We start from the raw sequence: 24,641 nt of genomic DNA, 5'->3' as shown, positions 1-24,641 counted from the left end.
ATTGCAGAGAGACATTATAACAAGCTTCAGGTATCAGAGAAGTAGCTAAAAGGTGGAAGGAAATGGACTTTGGAACCTTTTTTTCTTTGTGGTCTTTTATTATTTTTATTTAATCTCAGCAGAAAAGTCAGAGAAAGTTTTTTTAGTTATAAGGATAGTGAGACACTGGAGTGTGTTACCCAAGGAGGTTGTGGAAGTTCATCATCGAAGGATAGGCCTCTGTTAGGGGAAAGGATACCTTTAAATCATCCTGTCTTTGCACAGGGATAAAATAGATGACCCCACAAGGCTCCTTCTATCCTTCTGTTCTGTCATTTCTATGAATTTCTTTCATTTTTGAGATTTCTAAGGCATTTTAAGCAGTGTGGAAGAAGAGAATGAGATGTATGACAAGGAAAATCGTACTTCCTGGATTATGTTGCCTGAATAATCCCTATGTTTAAATTGGGTCACATATGTGTATGTGTGTGCATATTCCATTTTTGCAGACCAATATTTTAGCATAATGCAACATTGCCCAGTGTTGTCGGATGCAGTGTTACCCCAGCCAGTGTAACTCTAAATCGTTTATATCCAAACTGGTGCTTATGCCAGTGATTACTGGATAGCCTTCTCCGCTTTAAAAACTAATCAAGTTTGTGCCTGATCAGTATGAAGATGTGAAACACCCAAGACAGTTGATGAAAACAAGTATTCAGTCAGGTAGGCCAAAACCCTGGGCTAAATAAATCTCTGCTAGAAAAGAGCAGGAGAGACAACCAACCGTCCAGACCCCTTCCCTCCCAGTGCAGACAGACTGCTGTCCATCAGCATGCACAGACCCAGCTGAGCTGGAAAGCAGGGTATGAAACACCAGTGGAAGGTGTCATACCACTAAAAGCTTATGCCTACTGTGTATATTCAATATTTGCATTCGGTAAGGGGTTAGTGTCCTTGTCTCTTCCTCTGTGGCTATGCTTTGATCCCATGGTACCGTGATTCTCTTGGAGGACTTGTGTGAGAAGATGTCTTTGTGGGGTTAGGGCCATCGTCATTTCCCCCGCCAGCTGAAATGGGACAAAGCAGTCAAAGCATGTCTTGGTAGAAGTAGTATGGATTGAACTTGGCCAGCTTTTCTGCTTAAGTTGTAAAAATCACTTAAAATATTTTACCCTGTGGGGCTATATATTCTTCTGCAGTTGAACAAGGTACTTCTGGCAAGATTTCTCTCTCTTTCATCTCAAAATGATGGAGTAGAGTATTATAAAATCTGGTTTATTATTTGCCTTTTGTGTCTTGTTTGCTGTTAATGAAGCTGTGGCCTTTTAACTTGCAGTAATTGGTGTTGTGGTTAATGTCTGTGTAATCAGGAAAGGCCAGAGGTACATGCCAATGTTAATAATCACACCATGAAACACGGAGGCAAGAGGAAGCACAATAATCAGATATCGTGCTTACAAATCACTGCTAACTTGAAAAGTAATAACTAATTTTACAGCTCTCTTTCTGGGCAGCTTTCTATTTTGCTTTTTGTTTGTTTATTTTTAATGCTTGCCGTTACTTCTTTCCCAAGGTTTTCAAAAGTAACCTTTCCCAAATCTTCCCTTTTGGGTTTCTTGTGGAACTCCTGTTAGAAATTAGCAGCTGGCAAAGTTAAACTTAATTTTCCTCAGGTAAATAAGAAGTAGGATAGCTGTACTTGGGGAAACACAGTAAACAATGAGTCTGAGGTAGTAGATGAAAACAGGAAGGAGAAATACACCATGCAGAGACTTTAATGTATATAAATTTTAATTTCTATGTGGTACAGTCAGCAGGTAAAGCCCACTGCAGAAACTCACTGTCAGATAGGGATTGTGTCTGTTGTGGTAATGCTCAACCCTTTATTGATGTCAGTCTAGATCAACCCATGTTGCAACTCCACCATTTTCAGGCAAGTTAGACAAGGAGAAATGTGATCCATACATTATAAAGAGAAGTATTTTATTTGCCTGGTGCTATTTGCAGCGGTAATGACACACAAGATGTCATTATGTGACATTCAGTACATGCTCTTTTGTTTCAGTACAGAGGAAAACAAGAAAAATCCCTGCTTGAAGGATGGCATTTGAGGTAGTAAAGGGCTATAAGTTACACAAGCTCTTCAAGCCAGAGATTTGGCAAAGGGCAATATTCTATCATATGTTAATACAAGTCTAAATATAAAACATACTAGCTTATTCCTTTATTTAAAAAACATACTGCAATCCTCTTATAGTAATAATAATTCCTGCAAAGCTTTCCGTGTTCAAATAGCTTCTGTTAGTGATTGGCATCTTAGAAACCGGAGAAGTTAAGTGGGTAAGTGAATAGACAGAACACAGTTTGCAAACATTAATCTCCCAACAGCTGTGGGCAGGCAGTGTGGAAGGACTGCTCTCTTCACCGATGCAGGAACAATGGGGCAGGAACAGTCGTTTCCTTTTCACAGAAGATCTCCTTTGAAATCACAGCAGTCTCTGCCATCATCTCTATGGCAGGGCTGCCACTGACACAAACTGGTGGAAGCTTCTTTCTCAGCAGATGGTAGCCCATGAGACTCGAGCATTTTGGATCTCAGTAGAAATAACTTGCTACCTCATCTGTGCCTCCTGCCCATTTTGTTTCCAGCCTCGGATCAAGAAGCTGAGTGGAGACAGCTACTGATAGAATTCAACACTTTTTTCTAAGTGCTTTTCCTGCAGCAGCTTCTCACTGAATGCATTTTCCTCACAAGAACCAAGCATTAAAATCCAGCCCCACAGATCACTTGAGGAGCAAAGCAGCAGGTGGCTGAGATCTGTATTTCTTCTGTTCTGCCTGTGCCTGAAAGTCATCAAGGATTGTTATCTGTGAGTGTCACAGTTGAGGTCTTCCAATCCTGGTCTTCTGTCTCTCTTCATATAAAATAGCAATTTCACCTGTTAGAGGCTTTCTTCCAGGTCCCATTGGCAAAATGAGACTGTTTTCATCATCAAGCCAGTATTTGTCTCTTGTTTTCCAAGAAAGGAGAAACATTTGTCCTCAAGAAGTAGCTCTCTCTCAGTTTCTGCCTAGAAATCCCTTATCTTAGAGTTAGAATCCAGAACTTCATAATGTGTATCTGAATCGGCTCCTTTGTGGGATCACTAACGATCACTTATCAAAAAACGTTAATCATATTTTGTTAGTTAATGGATGTCACCTTTAAATAGCAGAGTCCATGGAGAGTGATCTGATTGTATTTTGATTGGATTGTAGTCACCAGGGTTATCAACTCTTGTATATAAACTCGTTCCACATGTTGTCAAATGCACCAAGTTATGCCTCTCTTTCCACTCTCCTTTGCATGATGTTCTTGCTGAAGTTTTGGGGTGTTTCAAGACATGAGACACAGGTAAGCCATCACCATTCAAGTTATTTGCGCCCTTAAAGAACATACTATCTGAATTTTCTGTATTGCACCCAGATACTGCTATGCCATGTATCAAACAGGAGTCTTTATGCCAAAGAGAAAGATAAAAACAGACTGTCTCTTACGCAGTCATGGACACATACACATGGAGGGTGTGTGTTAAGGTCCCTGCTCCAGAGAAGTAATTAATTCTATATAGAAACTGGCAGATATCAAGACAGTCCCAGCCCTGAATACTAAATAGCTTTACAGATGAAACTCATGCAGGTTGGGTGTTCAACTCCACGCTCTGAATCAGGGGAAATCCAGTTTTCCAGCATCCCGGGGGAGAGCTATAATCGCTAGCTCATTAGCTGTTCTGCTTATGTCTGTCCTTCTTTGTAAGTGGAGGTTAGGAGAGGATTCCTGGCAGAAGATGCTCCCCTGCCAGAAATATAGACACATCTCCAGCCATTCAGACCCTCAACACCTTCAGCTTTCCAGTGCGTTTTGCTCCTGTTTCACTTTTTTCAGCTCAGTTGGTTGTTGAGTGACAGCGTATTTGAATACACCTATAAAGAGCTAAGCAAAGCGGTGACCACAAGTTCCATCAGGTTGCAGGGTATTCAGGGTCTAGGTGTTTCAACACGTGAAAGAGTCTCAGGCTAGTTTCTGTGCTGAGCTCAGTTCTCATGTGTGAGATACAGGAATAGCAGTGCTTTTTTCCCCCCCTCCTTGTCGGTTTTGCTGAAGGAGTGCCTCTCTGATTTTTATAACGTTTGTGATGCCTTGGTGAATAGAGAGGTTCTGCTGTGATAAAAATACTGGTTCATTACAATATCGGCATTTAAACTTTTATTTATTTTAAAGACATTTGAATGTTTGAAATATACTCTGGTGTCTCAAGTACTGTATAAAAACTTTATTCCCTGAAGAGGCCAAATAGTAATTCCTTATGCTACCTTAGTAGGGTCTGGTACTTTGTAGTTGCTCTAGCTTTTGTGTGAGCATGGCTGAAGAAGAGAGTCCCCCAGCTCCCCCTTGTGTGGATCTTCTACTCCTGCTACATCAAGCAGAAAACAAATGTGATTTGTGCTGCTTTTGATCAGTCATTTCTACAATGCTTTGCTGCTGCTGGAAAGCAGAATAATACTGTCACAAATTTTAAATTAACAAAATATGCCTAGAAGGTATTGGTAGCTCTTGTTCGGTTGATTAACGTCAGGCTTGTAAAGTCTGTTCTCCCTCGAAAGGGGCTCAAGCAAAAATGCTCAAGTGAGAGATGTTAAAAACAGAGACTCTCCAATTTAGTGGATCTTTGTGTTTTAGTTATAATCTCTTAGTGCAGCACCCAGGACCAAAGTATAAAATAAACCAGCATCAAGGGAGCCTGAGTGAGGTTGTATCTGTGTTCACTTTCAATTAGATTTGAAATGGCTATCCCACTGTAGTGCAGCAAACAGCCAACTCACTACCTTCCCCTCAGGCCCTGTTACTGACAACAACTTTAGCATAGAGATCTGCATATTCAGCATCCAGGTGGATAGGATTTGTGTATTAGGAAATAGAGTCAGGATTTGAAAAACATGAGATATCATTGTAAAATTCAATTTTTATTCTCAAATGGGGTAGAGGGGCACTTTCTTTCTAAAGTCTCATGTTCTTGCAGGAATTCTTTGGTGCAGCTTTTGTCTAACAGGTAGCATCTTATTATGATAATATTTTGCTCCTCAATAGTGGAATCAGGGCAGCATTGGTAGCAAGTGTACATTCTGTGCTACCTGATTTATTTTTATGGGTTTATTTTTCCCTTATGGACACTTCTATTCCTTCAAGAAGTGCTCTGAGATATTTCATTTTCAGCATACTGCCTGTCTCATCCAATTCAATTGTAAGCTTTTCTCAGCAAGGCCCATATCTGGATTCTGTTATCCAATTTCACTACGTAGCAGTTCTGCAAAGTGGTCTTTTTTGAAAGTATCATGCTGAAGGAAGGAACTTAATTTATCCGCAGGGATTTGACAAGTAAGAAGAGCATGTTCTGATCTCCCAAACCTTCAGCCATACTGTACCCTCAGGTACTCCTACATGCATGCACTCTAGCCACATTGGAAATCATCACTGTGGTAGCAGATTTTGCTTAGGTTTTCCACCAAACAGGGAGAAGGGGCTTTTTTTTCTACTTTATCATTTTCACATCTGCTTCTCTTTCAGGTGTGAACAGAAAAGTTGTCTATTCCCTGGCAGACTCTGCAGATGGTTACTTCTCAGTCGACCGATCATCAGGAATCATTATTTTGGAGCATCCACTTGATAGAGAGCTGCAGTCTTCCTATAACATCAGTGTAAAGGCCTCAGATCAAAGCATTGTGCTGACCCTATCTTCATTTGCCACTGTTACCATTACAGTGCTAGACATTAATGACAATCCCCCTGTGTTTGAAAGAAGAGATTATCTTGTTACAGTACCTGAAGACACCTCACCTGGCGCTGAAGTCCTTTCTGTTTTTGCTACAAGCCAAGACATTGGTACTAATGCTGAGATTACTTACCTCATCAGATCTGGGAATGAGAAAGGAAAGTTCAGGATTAACTCAAAAACAGGTTTGTAAAGTGGCTTTTATTTGTAGTGCCTCAGAAAAACTTGAATGCTTTGAGGAAACCTGTTGCACCAAAAGAGTTCCAAAGACAGAGGTGCAGAGCCTGTTGATGTGTAATTAGTTTCACCTTTAAGAATCAATTTTACATTAAAGACTGATGTAAATTACAGTCACGCTCAGCTGGCCCAACTATAGTGGAGAATACCTTTCTCCATTAGTATGCCTGTTGAAGTCGGCATAGATGTGACATCCCATTTGCCAAATTGTGCAAACCTTACAGTTATGATCACTTAAAATATTTAAATGCTTACCAGCTGAGTAAAGCCTCAATAATCTAGACCTTGGCAAGCATCAGAGGACCAAATAGCTGGCGGTCCTAACATGTCAGACAGTGACTGTACAGAAATACAGCTGTCTATGGCTCCACTAGTTTAGGTTGTTCCTGATTTGTGTTGTCTGACAGTTGACTCCAGCTGTGTAATTTTTTTGGTTATACATCACAAATTTTAAAAACATATTGCTGCTTCTTTTTAAGAAATGCTAAGAAGAGCTGCCTCATTTGGTCCAAATGACTTACTTTATTTGAATTTCCTTAGTAAGATATATTCTTTATCCTTACTGAGGTTTTAATCCAGCAACCGACAATAATCTGTGACTCTTCTGTGCTTCCTGTAGTAGATCCCCTTATTCTCATAATATTCAGGAAAACCAGTACAAACTTGCCATCTGAACTTCAGAGCTGAACAATCTTAGTTTTGAAAGCTGAAGGGAACACTTGTTTGAAAGCATCTGTAACCTGGAAAATCTCAAAATGATGGATTGTATCCATTATATTACTGCAAGCAAAAATCTCCACTCTCTGTGCAGGCCACTGCCTTACTTGTAACGGACTTAAAATAACATAATTGAGTGTTATCTGGTATCTTCATAATGTTGATTAGTGCCAACAAAATTTAAACATAAATATGCCTAGACAGCAATACTTAACTTCACATTTGACAATGAAGCCAAGAAGATAAATCAATAAAAACCCACAATGAAGCTTAATCACACAGAAAAAAAAAAAACTATTTATTATTCATTAATGTGTGACAGCTCCATTATTATCGGGTTAGAAGCAGGAGCTGAGATTCCAGACAGCTGTGTGCTGATGTAGCATGCTTGATCAGGGCTTGAAAAATACTGCTTCTCATACCATTTATCAGTGGGAACTCCCTGCTAGCCTCTTAGAAGCTTCTCTTCAGGGCTCCTGGTTTCAGCAAGTCATGCTGAAAGGTGGGATTCATTTGAAGAGAGTCCAGATGAGATTAAGGAGAATGATCCAAGGTCTATAAAACTTGACTTACAAGGAAAAGCTGAAGGGATTGAGGCTATTTAAGCTAGAAAAGTGAAGGCATGATGAGAGTATTCAAACCTGTAAAAGGTAGTTGCAAAGAAGAGGAGAATAAATTGTTCTCCATATCTACTCATGAGAAGTCGTGAATGGGCTTGCATTGCATGTGGGTGATTTCTCTTAAAAGATAGGAAGAAATTCCTAACTGTAATGACAGTTAAGTTCCTGAGTACATTGCCTGAGAAGGTTAAGAACCTGATGTTGGAGATTTTTAAGAACATTATAGATGAGTAATTTCAAGAACTATTAGGTTTAGCTGGGGCAGCAGCTGGGCTAAATGATATCCAAATTCCCATACATCCCTGCTCCTGATGAGTCTATGCTGAAAAAGATTTGTCTTGCTGAGGTTAAGGTTTTACTTTTTAAGCCTTTGCTGCTGTGCCCAGTATTATAATATAATAGTATAATATGCCTCCTTCAAGGCATTGCTAGTAATCTCTGCCAAAAAAAAAAAAATGCTTCTTGGAAAGATTATGGATACATGGGAAACAAAGAGAGGACTTGTATGAAAAGCATTTCTGTCCTAGAGGAGGTCTTGGTGCATGGAGTGAGTCGAGTTAGAGAGAGTCTTAGTTCTGACTGGGTGGTGAGGGAGGCCAAAATTTTAAACTGGGTTGACTGGCTAAGTCCATGCTTAGTCACGTAAATGATAGGAAACCAATTTCTCAAAGGTATTTATGCCTCATTCATTTGCATTTAATTCATGAGACATTAAGTCATGCTTAAATATTGGTAAAATCAGACCTCACTGTTAAAGGGTGCTTTGCTGATAGTTTTACAAGCTTAATTTTAGTTAGGTAGGGTTGAATGTCCATTGCCTTGTCAGTCATGATTTCCAGACTCTGCATCTAGTTCTTCCATGGATTCTGTGTGTGAAGCCAGGTAAATGGGTAGACTGTGGTGCCTCACTTCTGAGAAAAGTTATTTTCCTGAGAAATCATTAATTGGTTTATGTCTTTTGAAGGTCCTTTCAGCAGAGGCAACCCAAGTGCCATTTGCATCATTCTTTAATCAAACAACAGCAGTAGGAACCTGACCGAACATTTTTATTTAATTGGGCAGTGTTACAGTTAGAATAACATGGTGCATATTTGTGCTGCAGTGATAGATAACATGCTGTATTGTTTACCATAATCAAATCCCTTAATCCATAGCATTATTTGTTGTTTGCTATCCATTGACATTCCCTCCCTTCCTTCAAAGGAGCCATTTCCATTTTTGAAGCTTTGGATTATGAATCATGTAAGGATTTCTACTTAGTAGTGGAAGCAAAAGATGGAGGTACTCCAGCCCTGAGCGCTGTTACAACTGTGAACGTAAATGTGACAGATGTTAATGACAATGCGCCAAAATTCAGCCAGGTGGTCTACAGTGCAGTCATCAGTGAGGACGCTGCAGTTGGTGATTCTGTGATACTGGTGAGTGAGGCCATGTTCAACATTTAGGCAGGATGCTGCCACGAAGCCTTCTGTCACATGACCTTTCATAAAATACTGCTATGCTAATTAATAATGATAACTACGCATCTCAAATCCCTGGACCTGTTCTCTAACTGGTATTCTGTCTGCTACTGCTTTCCAAACAGCTGCCAGTTTTCACCAAAAAAGAAAGAAGTGGTAGCACAGAATGTTTCTTTTTTTTCCCCGATATGTTGTCCAAGAACAATGGTGTGTTTAAGGCATCGTATTTCATGAGTCAGCACAGCTGGAAACAAGTAAGCTTTATTGGGAAGGCAGAATTCAACTTTTCAGTGAAATACATAATATTTGTAAATAGTTGGCCTGGCATGCCAGACCAAACTCACCCAAAACTCACAATAATCTCATCTTGGAGCTATTGGCTTCAGGAGTAAAGGGTTATATGGAGTATTAAGGTTAAGGTAATTTGAATCTTTAAGGCTAGAATATTAGAAAAGTCCAAGAGGAGTAAAACACTTCCCACCAAATTTTAAATAGCTTGATGCTGTAATGGCGTTCATATGTAACTATGACAAAAAATGAAGTCCTACTTTTGGAGGTTTGAGCAATTAATGTAGCATACGGAAGGTATAATACTTGTTTTATTATTTTTTACTCTTCTCTCAAAAAGTTGATAGCAGAAGATCTGGACAGTCCTTCGAATGGCCAGATTCATTTTTCCATAGTGAGTGGTGATCAAGACAATGAATTTTCAGTTGATCCTGCTTTGGGACTTGTGAAGGTTAAGAAGAAATTGGACAGAGAAAGGGTAAGACAAGGGGGACTTCTTAACTTACAATGACTTGCAGATGTATATTGATTTCAAATCTGCTGCTAGCTAATTGTGAAGAAGCTGCTTTTTCACTCTGCAATGATCATCCCAAGATGTTCCAACAATTCTTTCTAATGTTGTTCCACTTCCTTCCCACCCTAAACCTTGATCCTATCTACAAGCCAACTGCCCTGCTAGAGTTCCCATCCAGCACCAACACAGCAGCTGAGATCAGGTTGGGCAAAAAAGCCGCTTTGGGTTTCTCATGTGGTGATGCCGACAGCTGTTGCTGTGTTAATGAGCTGCCTCCTCTCTCCTGCGCACGCAAACATACACATGCAGTGGTGTATGCAACTTGAGTGATTACAACATACTCCAGATTGTGGCACCAAGCACAGAGCTGAGACCTCAGCCATTAATTAGAGCTCTGCAAAACATGTCACTGGGGAGGTGATGTTACAAAGTGGCCAGGCTGTACCAAAAGTGAAAGAGTGCTTGATTAAACAGATTCTGCTGCTTTGTTTGCTCACTAGATTATTCATCCAGGGTGATTTATCACCATTTTGCCATAGTTAGCAATTAGCAGCTTTTGGAAAAAAAACAGAAAACAAAAAACAAATACAGTTGCCTGTGCTACTATCAGGACAGGAAAGCTACGTGGCTTCAAAGGTCTTGCAACACAAAGAAATCCGTGCCTCATCTCTGCAAACAATACATTCACTAAGCTAGGGAAGCTGATTGTTATCCCTTGAATATGGGCTCAGCTGGTAAAGCTCTCTAGTGGAGGCGTGGCCGCTGTTTAAAACAGAGGCACATATCCTTCCTATATGATCATGAAGGCAGGATTAATTTGTCTATGTTTGGTATTCTCCTGGCAGAATAACTTTACTACAGATTGTCAGAGACAAAGAAATGACAATGGCTGTGCATGTTCTTTGCTATGAGATATTATTCTTAAATGCATAGGCTTAAATTCTTAATTTGCATTTATTTAGTTTCTGCCTTTGTCATAGGTGTGAAGTATATGCATGTATGTGTGTGTACAGACACATACACATTCACCTTCACCCAGCCTGTGTGTGTGTTTAAGACCAGCTCTGTTAGATCTGCATGCTCCTAAGTTTCCCTTGGTTAAAACAGGCTGTAATATTGTCTTTTTCTTTGCCTCCTTGGCACATTTTGTGGACTCAGGTGCTTCTGACTCCTTTGGGGAGAATGAGACATGATGCCTCATCTGCTGTAGATCGCCAAAGGCATTGCTGACTCACAGGTTTCTTCAGTCGTTTAAGGGAACTCATTTCCACAGCTCTAATTCTGGGAAATCTTGAGTTTTGCCATGTACCTTTCTGCAATATGTGCGAATGAAAGCAAACACACACAAAATTTAAAAAAGGCCCCACACAACTGTCAATCTTGACTTTAGCTAGCATAAGAAATATAGAACCCTAAAGGAAAAAAATAAAGCTTAGATTGACTCCTTTCAGTAGCCCAAGATTCTTCCCCCCCCCCCCCACTGCTATTACATCCCTACCAAATCGCAGTCTTTACTACACCCCTCAGAAAACTTGTTCACTTTTTCATTAGCTTGGTCCTACACCCCAGAGAGACCCCTTGTTTTAAGCTTAGCCTGTATTCTGCCCTGCTATCCAAATGTCTTTTATTTCTGTATCCCTTTGGATTCCCTCCCCACCCCTACAAAGTGCTTTTAGCACTACTTTGTTCTCCTCTGTGGGGACTTAGTGTTCCCCCTTTCCAGCCCCCAACCCCAAGAGGTTGGAGGAGGGTGTTTTTTATCTAGAATGCAGTTAATCTTTTGTTCTCTCCAACCAAGAAGGATTCATGGGCAGATAATGTCAGCAGCACTCCCTTGGGAGCATGAAGCAATATACAGTAAAAGACAGTCATAAGACATAAGGAGGCCAACATAAGGATGCAGTTCATAAAATCAAACTGTCATCCATAAGCTGTGCATAGACAAATTTTCTGAATTGTCACATACACTCACATCTCACACACAGGGACGCATGGATATAGAGGGTGAAGTTCCCCATGGGTGTTAGCAAGTGGAACTATGCTGAGCTGCCCACATAATGATGAGCAGTTTTTGGCTGTTGCTAACAACTAGGCTCAAAAAACCCTTATCTTCTACTGAATGGAAGATAATATCCTGTTGCTACAGAGACTGTGTTGTCCCTAGTAATCCCAAATGTTTCCCAGTATATTTAAGCCACCTGCCTGTAAGCTTTATCTTGGTTCTCCATCACCATGTTAGAAATAGTGTGTCAAATTGAGGCTTGCTTTAATAAGTGATTTATATATTATCTTGGAAACCAACCATAAGATAAATACAATCAGGTTGCATATTCCAGCTGACACCTAGGAAAGCTGAAAATGCAAGGCGGGCGGGGGGGTTGTTTTGGGTTTTTTTTCTGTTTGTCTCTTTGTTTCAGGTATGCATCATCTGTTACGGTTATTTTAATACAGTGAAGGAGTTAGGTTTGTTGATAGCCTTATAAAACAGAGTTTGGGACACAGTGTGGCAATAAACAGGATAATGTTATTCAAAGGGCAGGGAAAGTAATGGAGCCAGACAGCTTTCCTTAGAAAATGGTAGGTGGTTCGTTGGATGTAAGAACATACATTAAAATTTAGGACCGCTTTCACATTGATTTAATGTTTTCACCTTTCTGCAGATATCTGGTTATTCGTTAGTTATTCAGGCAAGAGACAGTGGCGTCCCTCCTTTGTCATCATCTGTAACGGTCAACGTAGACATTTCTGATGTGAATGATAATAGCCCTGTATTTACTCCTGCTAACTATACAGCGGTAATTCAAGTAAGTTCATCCTGCACATCAAAAACTTCTCTGACCTTTAAAATATGAAAGCATTTGCTTTTACTTAAATAGCTTTTGATGATTTATCTGCCAAAGATGTATCAAATGATCTTATTTAAAGAAAAGGCTAAACCTGTCTTTCTTAACTCTTTGATAAGTTTCTGTTTACTGAGGTTCCCTGAGATCTCAGCATCTGTCACACATTTTAGTGTTCATCCCTGTTGTGCCAGAAAATTTACTCTAGCCTCAAAAATTCTCCCCTTTCCCCATCTCTGCCACTCTGCAGCAGCCCCAGCTGCCATCTCATACTCTACATCCCTCCTGAGAGGGAAGTGATCACCCCTTCCCCAGACAAAGAATTGGCTGAAATGATAAATGAGGTCTCAGGTCCTTCCAGCTCAGGAGTGATGCGATGCAAAGGATAAAGGAGGAGAGTGAGTGGAGCCCTTGAAATTCCCTTTTCCACGCTCTGGGTAGAGTTTCTGCTTTTTAGACAAGTAGCTGTGAAAAGCTCAAAGGCAGGTCTGTCTCACCATAACTGAGTGACTTCTGCAGCAAATCAATCGCACTAATGAAGGCAGTGCTGGAGTTCTGGGGTCTGGGGTGTTCTGGGTTTTGTGGGGGAGTGGAGGCTGGCTGAGCTGGTCTTACGTTGACCTGTTTCTGTTGCCTTTGCACCAAGGAAGTTCAGGCTTGCATCAGCAGGGAGGTGTACAGGGCTGTCTCATGATTTCCTCAGGGCACCAAGGGCACTTGCTGAGCACAGAGTCTCTGTGGGGACGCTGGGAGGGTGCCTCAGACCTTGCTTAGGGTGCGAGGCTTACTGTTTAGTCTGTCCTAAATAGATCCAGTAGGACTGCAAGCAGTTCACAATAAATGCCACAGTGCAGTGTCATGTTGGACAAACAGCATTCATTTGAATATTCTTGATAGCAAAACTTGGTGTTTTATCATTGTGATGAGATGTATCATTTTAATCCTTCTCTTTATGCACTGTGTATATGTGTAAAGGAAAATAAACCAGTGGGCACAAGCATTTTGCAGCTGGTAGTGACAGACAAAGACTCTTTTCACAATGGCCCCCCTTTCACCTTCACCATCCTAACTGGCAATGAAGAGGAGGAGTTTTCGCTGGACCCTCATGGCATCTTGAGATCTGCAGTCATCTTCAAGCACATGGTTGCAACTGAATATGTGCTTTGTGTGCAGGTATGGTTATTTTTTTGCACTTACACAGAAACAAAGAAAACCCATGCAGTGGCAGGTCATCTGTACATTGCCTGTATGGCTTGGTTTTAATTGACTTTATTCTGTGAGTAAATACCATGCATTAGACTTTACAAGTGCACAGTATAGTATATTTCCTTTGATGTCCTTAAACCCAATTTCATATAAATATAAATAGGTAGCCAGCCACCTTTCCAATTTTCTCCCCGTGAAATGGATTTCCTGAGCAGCAGCCGTTATGATTTAAGATTTTCATCTTTTTTTCTATAGCTAAGAGAGGAAAATAAGCAAAAATACATTATATACATATAAATACACCACAAAACGAGTGACAGCAAAATATTGTTCTAGGAATTAAAATCACTTCTGCTTTTAAGTCATAAATTTAATCATAAATTTTTGGAAGCCTACCAAGAATTCATGAAGTCACCTTTCCAAGGTCAACTTAGCTTTTAAAAGAATGTGAAAATAAGACCTGTAATAGAAATCCAGCTCAAACTTAGTTCTAGAGTCTTTGTTGAGGAACTTTGTAACCAGAATAATTTTGATTATAAAAAACAGTAAATCAAAAAGTAATTTGTCCACATTTCTCAGCTTTTCCAGAGAAAAAACAGTAGAGTTCACTAAATATACAAGTCTAGGGAATGAACTACAACTCTTCATTGAAAAGGGACATGGTCCTGTAATCTCATTCCAAAATTCAGGCTTCCTGCACTTTCTTGATAGTAGTAAATTTTTCTAAATATAGCCTGACTAGTCCTTTATCATCACATTTAATGGTATTTGTAGCAGTAACTTCCTAAGTTAGTTCCAATTTAAAAATTATAGGCTCTAATGCTAGTTAACAGTTCAAATCAAAGTAACATTTTTGCATTTTGCCATTAAATATTCCCGTAACCAATTTTTTTGAGCCTTAGTAGGAAAATGAAGAACCTCACTTTTCATGCTCACCATGCTTTCATGCTAAAATATCCTATTTTCAGGACAATTTGCTGGGCGAAGTTCCAGTATAGCCAAAAGTGGGCAAGTGAACTAAATTTCAGCAGCATCTTCTAGCTATATAGATTAAGTATGTCATATAAATGAAATACAAGGCAAACCACAATGTCTAAGATGAACCAAAATCTTTAGGAAACTCTGCTGTTGGATTGTGGAGGTCTAACTCCTCCCAATATTATTTTCTTTAGGGATTTCTGTGATGAAAATATTTTTAATAATTTGCTGTTGTGTATAGACTATGCCAATGTTTCTGTCCGTTCATGAGCACTAGAGTGTTTCTTCCTCCTTTCCACCATCAGGCTCCTTCTCTGTGTTGTGTTTCTTAAAAAGTAAAATTTAAATTTAAAAAAAGATGGGAGATAATCTCTGTTCATGCGCGTGTTGTGTGTGTGTGTGTCCACACATGCATAAAATCTGGTCTAAAATTCCCCCATCCAGTCCTGTTAGGAGTGAGGAGGAAAGATCTTTAGAGTCTCTGAAACCTTACTAATCCTTTTGTAGTGATGTACCTAATTGGTATCACCATCCTACATTCATTTCTTCAGCTTGTAAATTTTCCTTCCTGTGTCCAAATATCAGATAAGATCTTGGGATTTGTGATACATCTGTGCCCACTGTGCCCAGTGTATTTTTAGTCATCCGTTCATCTCTGAAGCAAAGAAGTGTGTGGACTAATATACCTGAATAGTGAGTTCAATGAAACATTTTTTCTTAGTGCAGGAAAAGGACATTTATTCAAGTTTGCACTCCATTCTGTCAAGATGGCCTTGTTTTTTTTGTTATACTTGCTCTTTTATTCTCTATAAAGAAGTACAAATGATGCTATCATGTGTGCTCTGGGTCACAGAGTCATCTGTCCAAGTGCAGTGCCACTCTCATATTTTGTTGTTAGCAATAGCACAGGCACCCTTTTTCATTTTTGGAGGGTGGTAAATTTTATTTATTTCAACATGTTTCTTCACTCCTTCAGGTAAAGTAGTACAGAGTACTTTGGAAAAACTCTGAGCTCTCTCATATTCACATAAGCTAAACAGAGTTTGAAGCACTTTGGAGCACACCAAGCACTGCAGAAATTGCTGCTGGTGTTTCACTAGGCTTCAGTCTTTTGTCTCCAGTGGAACTGAGCCCAAACTCTGGCTGCAGAATATGCCGCATTCAAATGGCTCTACTGCGAAGAAGACAGGTGATGGCTGTGTGATCTTGGGAGCATGTCATTTTGAGTAATGACAGATTCTACTGACACATTTCTCTCTGCAATCCACTTGGATAAGATATCTTCACTTCCCTAAAGAGTTTAGAAGTTCCACTGCTAGAGATTGCTGAGACATTTCCTTACATATGTATTTAGCAAGTGCATTTGGGAAGCTCTTTTGAGAGCTCTTCAGAATTACTGATGCTATGAAAACATATATAGCAATGAGCTACGATTTTTGCCTGTGTTATATATGTGTGTTTGTCTTTTGATTTTTTTCTTTCTTCCCCCCCCCAATTACATTAGGCGAAGGACTCCGGGAAGCCTCAACAGGTTTCCCACACCTACATTCAGGTGCGGGTTATTGAAGAGAGCATTCACAAACCGACTGCCATTCCACTGGAGATTTTCATTGTGACCATGGAAGATGATTTTCCAGGGGGAGTCATTGGGAAAATTCATGCCACAGATCAGGATGTATATGATGTCCTCACATACACACTAAAATCAGAGCAGAAAAGTCTGTTCAAGGTTAACAGCCATGATGGGAAAATCATTGCCCTTGGAGGACTGGATGATGGCAAGTACATCCTGAATGTCTCTGTCAGTGATGGCCGGTTCCAAGTACCCATAGATGTTGTGGTCCATGTTGAACAATTGATACAAGAAATGCTGCAGAACGCAGTCACCATCCGTTTTGACAATGTTTCCCCAGAAGATTTTGTGGGCCTTCACATGCACGGGTTCAGGCGGACCTTACGAAATGCAGTGCTCTCCCAAAAACAAGACAGCCTACATATCATCAGTATTCAGCCTGTGGCAGGCAGCAATCAGCTTGACATGCTGTTTGCAGTTCAGATGCACAATGGTGCTTTTTATAAGCCTGCCTATTTGATTCAGAAGCTTACCAATGCAAGGAGACACTTGGAAAATGTGATTCGTATTTCTGCTATCTTGGAGAAGAATTGTTCTGGACTGGATTGTCAGGAACAACACTGTGAGCAAAGTCTGTCTATTGATTCACATTCTCTGATGACCTATAGCACGGCACGAATTAGTTTTGTGTGCCCCCGCTTTTACAGAAATGTGCGCTGCATGTGCAATGGTGAGTACTGCTCCCTCTTCAGCTCCCATCTTTCCGCATTATGTGATAGGATCATTTTTATTCCTCTGATGCAGATTAGAAGGGGCATTTCAATTCAGCAAGTTAAAGCACAATTGGCTGATGTATTGTGGGAATTGATTTCTCAGGCTCAGGAAGAATTGTTCATGTTTACTGATGTAAATGGAAGTTGATGAACTTTGGCCTTTTACGACAAAGACTGCTTTCCTGGAGGCTCTGTAATGAGAGCCATCAACAAACTTTCCAGGGGAGGGAAAGGAAGAGGAGAGGAAGGCAGAGGAGAGGGAAGAGTGTTTCCCACTCACTCTCTGCCAATACTAGAATAAACCTGAAGTGCGGTCGTAGCAGAGCGATGTGGTGTTTAGTGATGTGCCAGCAGTTTTCAGGGAAGAGGACTTCTGACCTGAGCAATACAGGGGAAAAGGCCTTTTCCAGTCCATTTTCGCAGAGAGGAGTGGAAGCGGGTGAAGTATTTTTATTAAGTAATTGAGAGCAGGGACCGTTCCTGACCTTTAACGCTGCAGTAGGCAACAGTGTGGGGCTTTGGCCGGGTTTCAGGCTGTCCCATAGTTTTGCAGAGATTGCACATGAGCATATATGACAGATACACTAGGGAGCTAATCTTCCTTATGATTCTGTACTTTGACTATAAAACCTCAGGCAGTTACAATAATAGCTCTGTTTCTTTTGTTTGCCAAGCTATTTGCTCCTCATTCCACTTCCTTTCTGTGCAGAGAAAGAAACTGCTTTAAAATCAATACATCTAAATCTCCCTCAACTTAAGCATGCGTGTGCACACATGCACGTACACGTGCGCACACACACACACACACACACACACACACACACACAAATATACGAACTCAGTAATCATGTCTCTCAGTAACCAGCCTTTTCTTCTCTAGCAGTCAGCAGGACTTCATGTCTTTCAGCAAGGATGAAAATAGGCCCTAATGCATAAAACTTAACCAGAAATCGTATCCTGCAGCATATGAATAATAATGCCTTAAAGTTCAGTTCTGTGAAAATGTGAGAATTCTGCATCTGAGAATTATGTACATTACAGAGCAGAGTATCTAGTCAATTTTTAAATAATAGTGTTAAAAGTTTGGAAGAGATTGCATAGAGCATAACAATAATTGGCATTTTGTTGCACATAAAAGGCTCTGAATTAAAAAGGGATTTTCACGAGTTTGAAAGGACCAATGCTGCAATATCCTCCAGCCAAGTCCTGCAGCCAGTACAGGATCATTCTCTGCAAAACACTTCGTATATTCTTTAAGTCATAGCTTTGTCTCATTTACATATCAAGAAATTGCAAATCCTCATCTCTGTAGAGATACTAGTCCTCTCTGTCAGAAATTATTTTCCTGGTAGCCAAAATTTGTGCTGTTTTTCATTTCATTTCACTACTCCTAGTTATGCAGCTTTTTAAAATCAATAATGGTGTATATTCCCTTCGGATACTGATAGGAAGTAGCTCTCATGATCTTTTAGCTTAGATCCAAAAAAGGACTTTGAAATAGGTGTGCAGTTCTGATGCAGCAGGTCTCCTTCTTCCTCCCTGCCCAGCAAGTTTGCCCTGGAAGCATAAAAATTTAGTTAGGGCTGTGATTTCCAAATTTTTCTGTCATGCCCCAGTCAATCCTCAGAATTGATTACAGGCTGCTCCAAAGGCAGTGTTGTTTTGCAGGCTGTCTGTGGTCCATAGCCCCTGGGCCATTGATCATGGCCGTGAAGATTACCGGATGAGAGCAGCTGCAGTAGGCGCTGCCTTGGTCAGCCGGAGCGTTTGAAGAGTTCCCGGGGCTGCAGTTTGAGCAGCTTTGTGCTGATTTTCCATGGCCATTCCGCAAGAATCTGAAAATTAGGCAGAGCAGTGCCCAAAAGCCTTGGGTGGGTTTTGTGCATGTCTAGCCCACCGTCCAGCCTGTAACAAAAATGTGACCAGAGCTGCTGATTAAATAATACAGTTAGCTACCAGATAGATGAAAGTCTTCGTGCCTATTACTTGCACAGAGATAAGAGATCTCGGTAGAAAGTAGGAAGTCCATGTTTTGCCTTTCTCCACATTAGTTAATGCTGCAGCCTCTTCTAATGTTTCCAGTTAAAGGAGCCGCAAGAAATGTTCTGGTATTTTTGTAAATACACAAATACACACTGGGTTTTATCACACAGGACATAACACAGACTTCTGGGGAGATACTGATCAGAGAACCTATGTATAGTCCTGCTTTCATGAATGCTAAGGACTAGGCCCAATAAAAGAGTTAGAAAAATCTGAATACTGCCTTTCATCAGTAGTTTTCATCCATGCGCATAAATACAGCAAAACAGGAAAAAGAGCACAAAATACTATAGTAGATTTCTCACGGCTCCTTTAGAAAGACAGCATTAGCAAGACAGAATCGATATAATATAAGGATTATGCTTCCTTTGTTCCTAGCATAGTTTCATGATTTAGTCCAGTAAATATTGATAGCTTGAAATATGAAAAACCCATTAAAACATTGCATATGTTTTCACTGATCCAATTCAATTATGACCCAGAAAGTTTGAGTTTGAGCTAATTGACTCATTCCTGAAATATGTATCGTACTTGGAGTGTTTTTCCCACTGGCAGATGTCACAGATGTGCACAATTTATGCATGCCAGCTGTGCATAACTTACCTAGATTACCTTTGTGAACGGAGTTATCTAACGTGAAAATACAGAGAGACTGTAAAGCAGGGCACGTGTGAACCTCTGAAGATCAGCAGCTCAGTTCAGGAAGGAAAAGTTCGAAAGTTCAGATGCATCAATCTAAGCCCTTAAAATCAATAAAATTGAACTAAATTGTTTTCCAATAACAGACTGTCTCCTCAGATTTCTGGCCCTTTTGCTTGTGTTTGTATGAAACGTATTATAACAAACTGGGGCTTTTTCCAGTGTGGATATGGGAGCTATGCAATTGCCAGTCTCCCATCATATGACATAAGGTATGCAAACATCTGTCAGTGCTTGTGGGAAATGGAGGCAGGAGGACCAGAATAAGTATATTCCTGTAAATACTTCTCATGACATTCTCATGTTTCAGAAGCAAAAATCTATTTCATTTTTTTTATTGTTGCAAAGTAATTTTTTTCCAATTTAAGACAGAGGGAAGAAGCAGGTTGGTTTTGTTGGGACTGCTTTGCTATAAAGTCTTTCTTTATTGTAATCTTACAAAAGCAAGATTACATTAATATGTTTATGGGACAGGGCTGGATGGGATTCATCTTGATAAATGCGGGTATATATCTTTTTCTGAGATGGTCACTCCAGGCCCCATTTCCAGACAGTGGAAAGAATGAGGTATTTTTAATGATGTGATACATTTCTCCCTAGATGTCTAAAATCAGTCAGATGAATCATGCCCTAAAGTTAGATGAGATGAAATCCATTTCCAGTGTTTAATATGGTTCTGGCTTAGTAGTTCGAAAGAATTTTTTCTAATAGACCCAAAAGTGTTCTGTGAAAATGCAGACACTCGCATCCATGTTATTAATCTGGTGAATAGCAGTCTTGGACCACTTTCTTGTGAAACCAGGGAATTTAGACTTTATGAAGCCTCTTCTTCTAGCATTTTGGGAATGTTATAACAAAAAAAAAAATCGTAGACTGTGAGGCATTATAAGATCTGCTTTTAATATAGGACCGCATTTTAAGAGTTGGTCTGTATCCTCAGCTCCTCAGAATACACAGTACCTCTTAAGGAGTCTCAGGTGTTTTTCTGGGTTTGGTAAGGGGAACCTAAATTCATATCTGTAGAACTCAAGTGCTAATACCAGGATCCTGAACTCCCACAGCTCTTCCCATTTTCAAGAAGCACATACATACTAATGCATCTGAGTTGTTCTGGCAAAATAGCCAGGAAAGCTGAAGAAAAAGATGCCCTGACTGTGCTTGGAAACAAAGAGCTACAGATAAATCTGACAGATTTCATTGATTTGACTGTAACCCTTATAGCTCTGCACTTTTGAGATGTATAAGGAGAAATTTTTCTCCCCTTTTAAGGCCCACACTGGGAATGCACAATCTTGTATAGAAACTGGGAGAGCTGAAATTTGAAGTGGAGGCATGACTGGAGGATCAAGGAGAGTGGAACGCACTGTGTCATGTAGGGGGACTGAAGGGAAGTTTGATCAAGGAAGGAATGGAATAGGTCAGATGTCTTGGCCGGTTCTTCTAAGGTTGGGACAGAAACTGGTTCATTAGCACATACTGAACAGCATGTCCGAACAGTGCAGCAGAATGTGTTCCACGGGCCCTTGAGCTGACTTTAATCCATGGTAGACTTGTGGAGAACCAATTTTGTAGTATTTGCACTCATATACTCTAATTGCTGCTTACAATACATGGTCACCACACTCCAAAAATAAAAACAAATGGCAGCTAACCAACCATTCAAGTATTGTGAGCTGGCTATTTCTTCCCTTCAAAAATGATCATTAGATTGTTTTAAAAATAGCAGTTCAGAGTTTTGCTTTATTTGCTTTCTGGAGCTCTAACCTTCAGGAGTCACCTTACAAACTTTTCTCTGCAGCCAAGAGAAATAGACTATTTTTTGATCTTCATATGGATTCAGGAGACTAGGCTCACTGAAACACACCAAATATCCCAAGACTCAAGTTACAATTGTTAAGTCATTCAATTTTCAAATTATGTTTACGTTCCTAGAAGTGATCCTTCGTTAGAGGTACTGGAATTAAGTAGTGTCTCATGTAGTAAGGAAAGAGTGTTTTCTTCCTCGATATACTGGTGGGGACACTATAATACTTCTACTTTCTTTTAGAGCATTAAATTGAAGGTGATCAGTCAAAATAAAGTGGGCCTATTCTACCTTTTCCTGTCGTATACTGGTTGACACTAGCCCCGTGTGTCTATGTGACATCTTGTAGAGAGCAGCTTTATTAATACTAATGTGAGTTTCATGGGAATACCATGGATTTTCTGGACTTGCCTACAGGAAAAAGAGATCAATCCAAATCCATATGTCCTGAATCTCTTATTGAATGGCCAATAGACTGTTCTTTGGAGTGGAAATGCAACATTAAAATAATTTTATTTAAACTCAAGCCGTAAATCTTTGATGTGGACAACATAACCTTGAACGATTTCACAATTTTGCTCAGCACAGTTGTGAAATCAGCCTGAAAATGCGTGTTAGCTGAGGCAGTGCAATAATGCAGATTTGTAGCTTATGTACTTATAACCATACAGACAGGCATAAAGCATTTCTTCTCCCCAGTCTGAATATTTTAAAACTTTTGTGACAGCTATGAAATCTGTCTACAGCAGGAAAAATAAAAAGTTGATTTACTTGTAGTTTACCTAAAAGAACTGTTCTTGGCCTGCCAAGATAAGCAGTTCTTTAGTATCTCTTCAGTTATACTGAATACGTTCACTGCTTTCCATGTATTTTTTGACTGTGGAATAATAACTCTGAAGTACAAATCAGAGTCTGAATCAGCTAAAAACCTGGCAGAGATTGATAGCAAAGTAAGCTACTGCTTTATTGCTGGATGTCAAAGATACAATCCTAGGTTAGGGGTTGTGAAAATTTGCAAAAAGTTCTGAAATCTCACTGTCCCTTTCTGCTACATACTGACAAGCTGTGGGGGTTTTGTACAAATGACTTGTCTGTTTGTCAGCTACAGAGAGGCTCACTTGAATTACAACCTTGCATAAGGCTTAAGTGTGTTCAGAGAAGAGATATACAGTGGTGTGCTGTATATTCGTCAAAAAAAGATGAATTAAAATGGCCTACAGAACCAAGGAGATCACAAGCCAGCCTATAGACTATTTAACCACATGATATAATTTAACAAATAACTGTTGCACATTATCAAATTCTGGAGAATCAGTTTAAAAAACAGCTATAGAAAGCATCACATTCTCAGTTAAATTCTGTAGACCTTAGATTTCCATAGAATATAATTTTATAGTGCAAAACCCTATTAAATGACATTTGTTTCTTGATTCTATAGGACTTAGAATGTAACTGTATATTGCTGCTGTTATTCCTGTTAATGTAACCTGGTAAACTGATTAATAAAGATTGCTATGCATCATTTTCTAACAACGCTACAGGCAGTACTGTAAATCATTTACTGCACAGACCTCTCAAACAAATGTTTGACAAAGGAGGGGAGGATGTTAAAGATTAAATTGGCTGTGCTGTACATCAAGCTAGACATTTACAGTCCTTGCCATATTTGTAGTCAGCCCATGTCCACTTTGAAATCTACAGTAGTAATTTTTCTTTTTCCACAAAATACTTAGAGTGCCAGGTAATTTCAGCTACACTTAGTCTTAGCCATGCTTGGCTTGTACTGAAGTATAAGAGCAATAAGACTCTTTCTTCCATTACTGTAGGAGATTTCCTCTGTTACAGGTTGATTTCTTCCTTTATAAATTGTAAATGAAGTACATGTGCTCAAAAGATAGATAAGTGTTTGACTAACATTAATGCTCTGCCACAAACAAGAACACCCAATATTCAAAAACTGGCAGGTAGGGAGGTGCTGACTTCTTATCACTAAAATCATCACTTGTCTGTATGGCTTTAAATAAATGAATCTGATGAGCAAAGGAAGATAAGCCTGTGCATTCTCAGCAACTGACTCTCCCTATGTTCAAACCGTGGCTGCAAATCAACAAAAACAAGGGTAGGAATGCCTTTTTTCTGCACTTACCGGCCTGTACTTCCATAGATGCCTTACACAGACATCCAAAAGTAGAACCTGATCCTACATGTACTAAGTTCTTTATAGCAACCAATAAAAAGCTCGCCATTGTGGGAGTAGCTAAGAATTGATGTATTAACCATTAATAGTTGTATTGTCCTTTGCATTATTGTAGACAGTGTTTATACATCTTTTAAGAACGGGGCAATCTAAATAGATTTCTTTAGAGAAACTGAAAATGTTAAATAGAAATCTTTATCCAAACCCCAGGATTTGTTAAGTGTTAAGAATTTAGGCAGTTTTGAAGTACCTTGAAGTTTTTGCATGATACAGAAGTATTTTAAGCAGCTTAAAAAAATGGTATTTGTTTGTCGCTTTAGATCACTTCCTTTAGGAAGTTAGAAGCTCCAAATTCAAGATTAGTTTCCATACTATTAAAAAATCTTTAGGACAGAACAACTAATAGCATTCAAGTAATTTCATCGAAATTATGCTCTTCCCCAAATACAAAAGGAGGTAATATTTTGCCCAATTTATAATTGTAAATTGTAATTAGCTGTTTAAACTATTAAGCGTTTTCTTTTTTCAATTAGGTAATGTCAAGAAATCCAGTCAAATTATTTTTGATTTTAAAAGGTTCTTCACTTTAAGTTCTTAGTGTCCAAAGCAAACTCTTACCTGGACATATGGAGGTCCAGATGCAATGGGACTTGTGTAGTTACATTCAGAAAAAAGGAGGTTATACTTTTTGCAGCCTGGGCAAGGTGCACAATAGGATGTGAGATCTGAGAAAAGTCAGGAGGACCGTGGAGACTCGGGAAGTCTGCCTCTGCCTTTTAATCTGCCTTTTGATCTATTACAAGGATGAAAACTCCTCTTTCAGTGTACAGCTTAGGAATGGCCATTCCACATTTTGTCTCCTAAGGAGCTCTGCTGTCTCCCTAAACTCACTTCACATGGGTG

The 24,641-nt window shown here is 39.6% G+C and overlaps 1 protein-coding gene across 9 annotated transcripts in view; it reads left to right on the top strand.

The window, feature by feature from the left end:
- Positions 1-24,641, top strand: part of FAT3 (FAT atypical cadherin 3) — a 422,304-nt gene that overhangs the window by 361,886 nt on the left and 35,777 nt on the right. For all 9 annotated transcript variants that reach the window (XM_064505138.1, XM_064505137.1, XM_026109215.2 and 6 more), the window contains 6 exons: positions 5,585-5,974; positions 8,567-8,781; positions 9,452-9,589; positions 12,286-12,429; positions 13,441-13,638; positions 16,154-16,952. In XM_064505138.1, coding sequence (XP_064361208.1) covers positions 5,585-5,974; positions 8,567-8,781; positions 9,452-9,589; positions 12,286-12,429; positions 13,441-13,638; positions 16,154-16,952 — 1,884 coding nt within the window. The remainder of the gene's footprint in view (positions 1-5,584; positions 5,975-8,566; positions 8,782-9,451; positions 9,590-12,285; positions 12,430-13,440; positions 13,639-16,153; positions 16,953-24,641) is intronic.

Source organism: Dromaius novaehollandiae, chromosome 1 (assembly GCF_036370855.1).
Source record: "Dromaius novaehollandiae isolate bDroNov1 chromosome 1, bDroNov1.hap1, whole genome shotgun sequence".
In the NCBI taxonomy this organism is placed as follows: Eukaryota; Metazoa; Chordata; class Aves; order Casuariiformes; family Dromaiidae; genus Dromaius; species Dromaius novaehollandiae.
The sequence above is the reverse complement of the archived record's forward strand: the minus strand, read 5'-3'. Positions and strand labels throughout refer to the sequence as shown.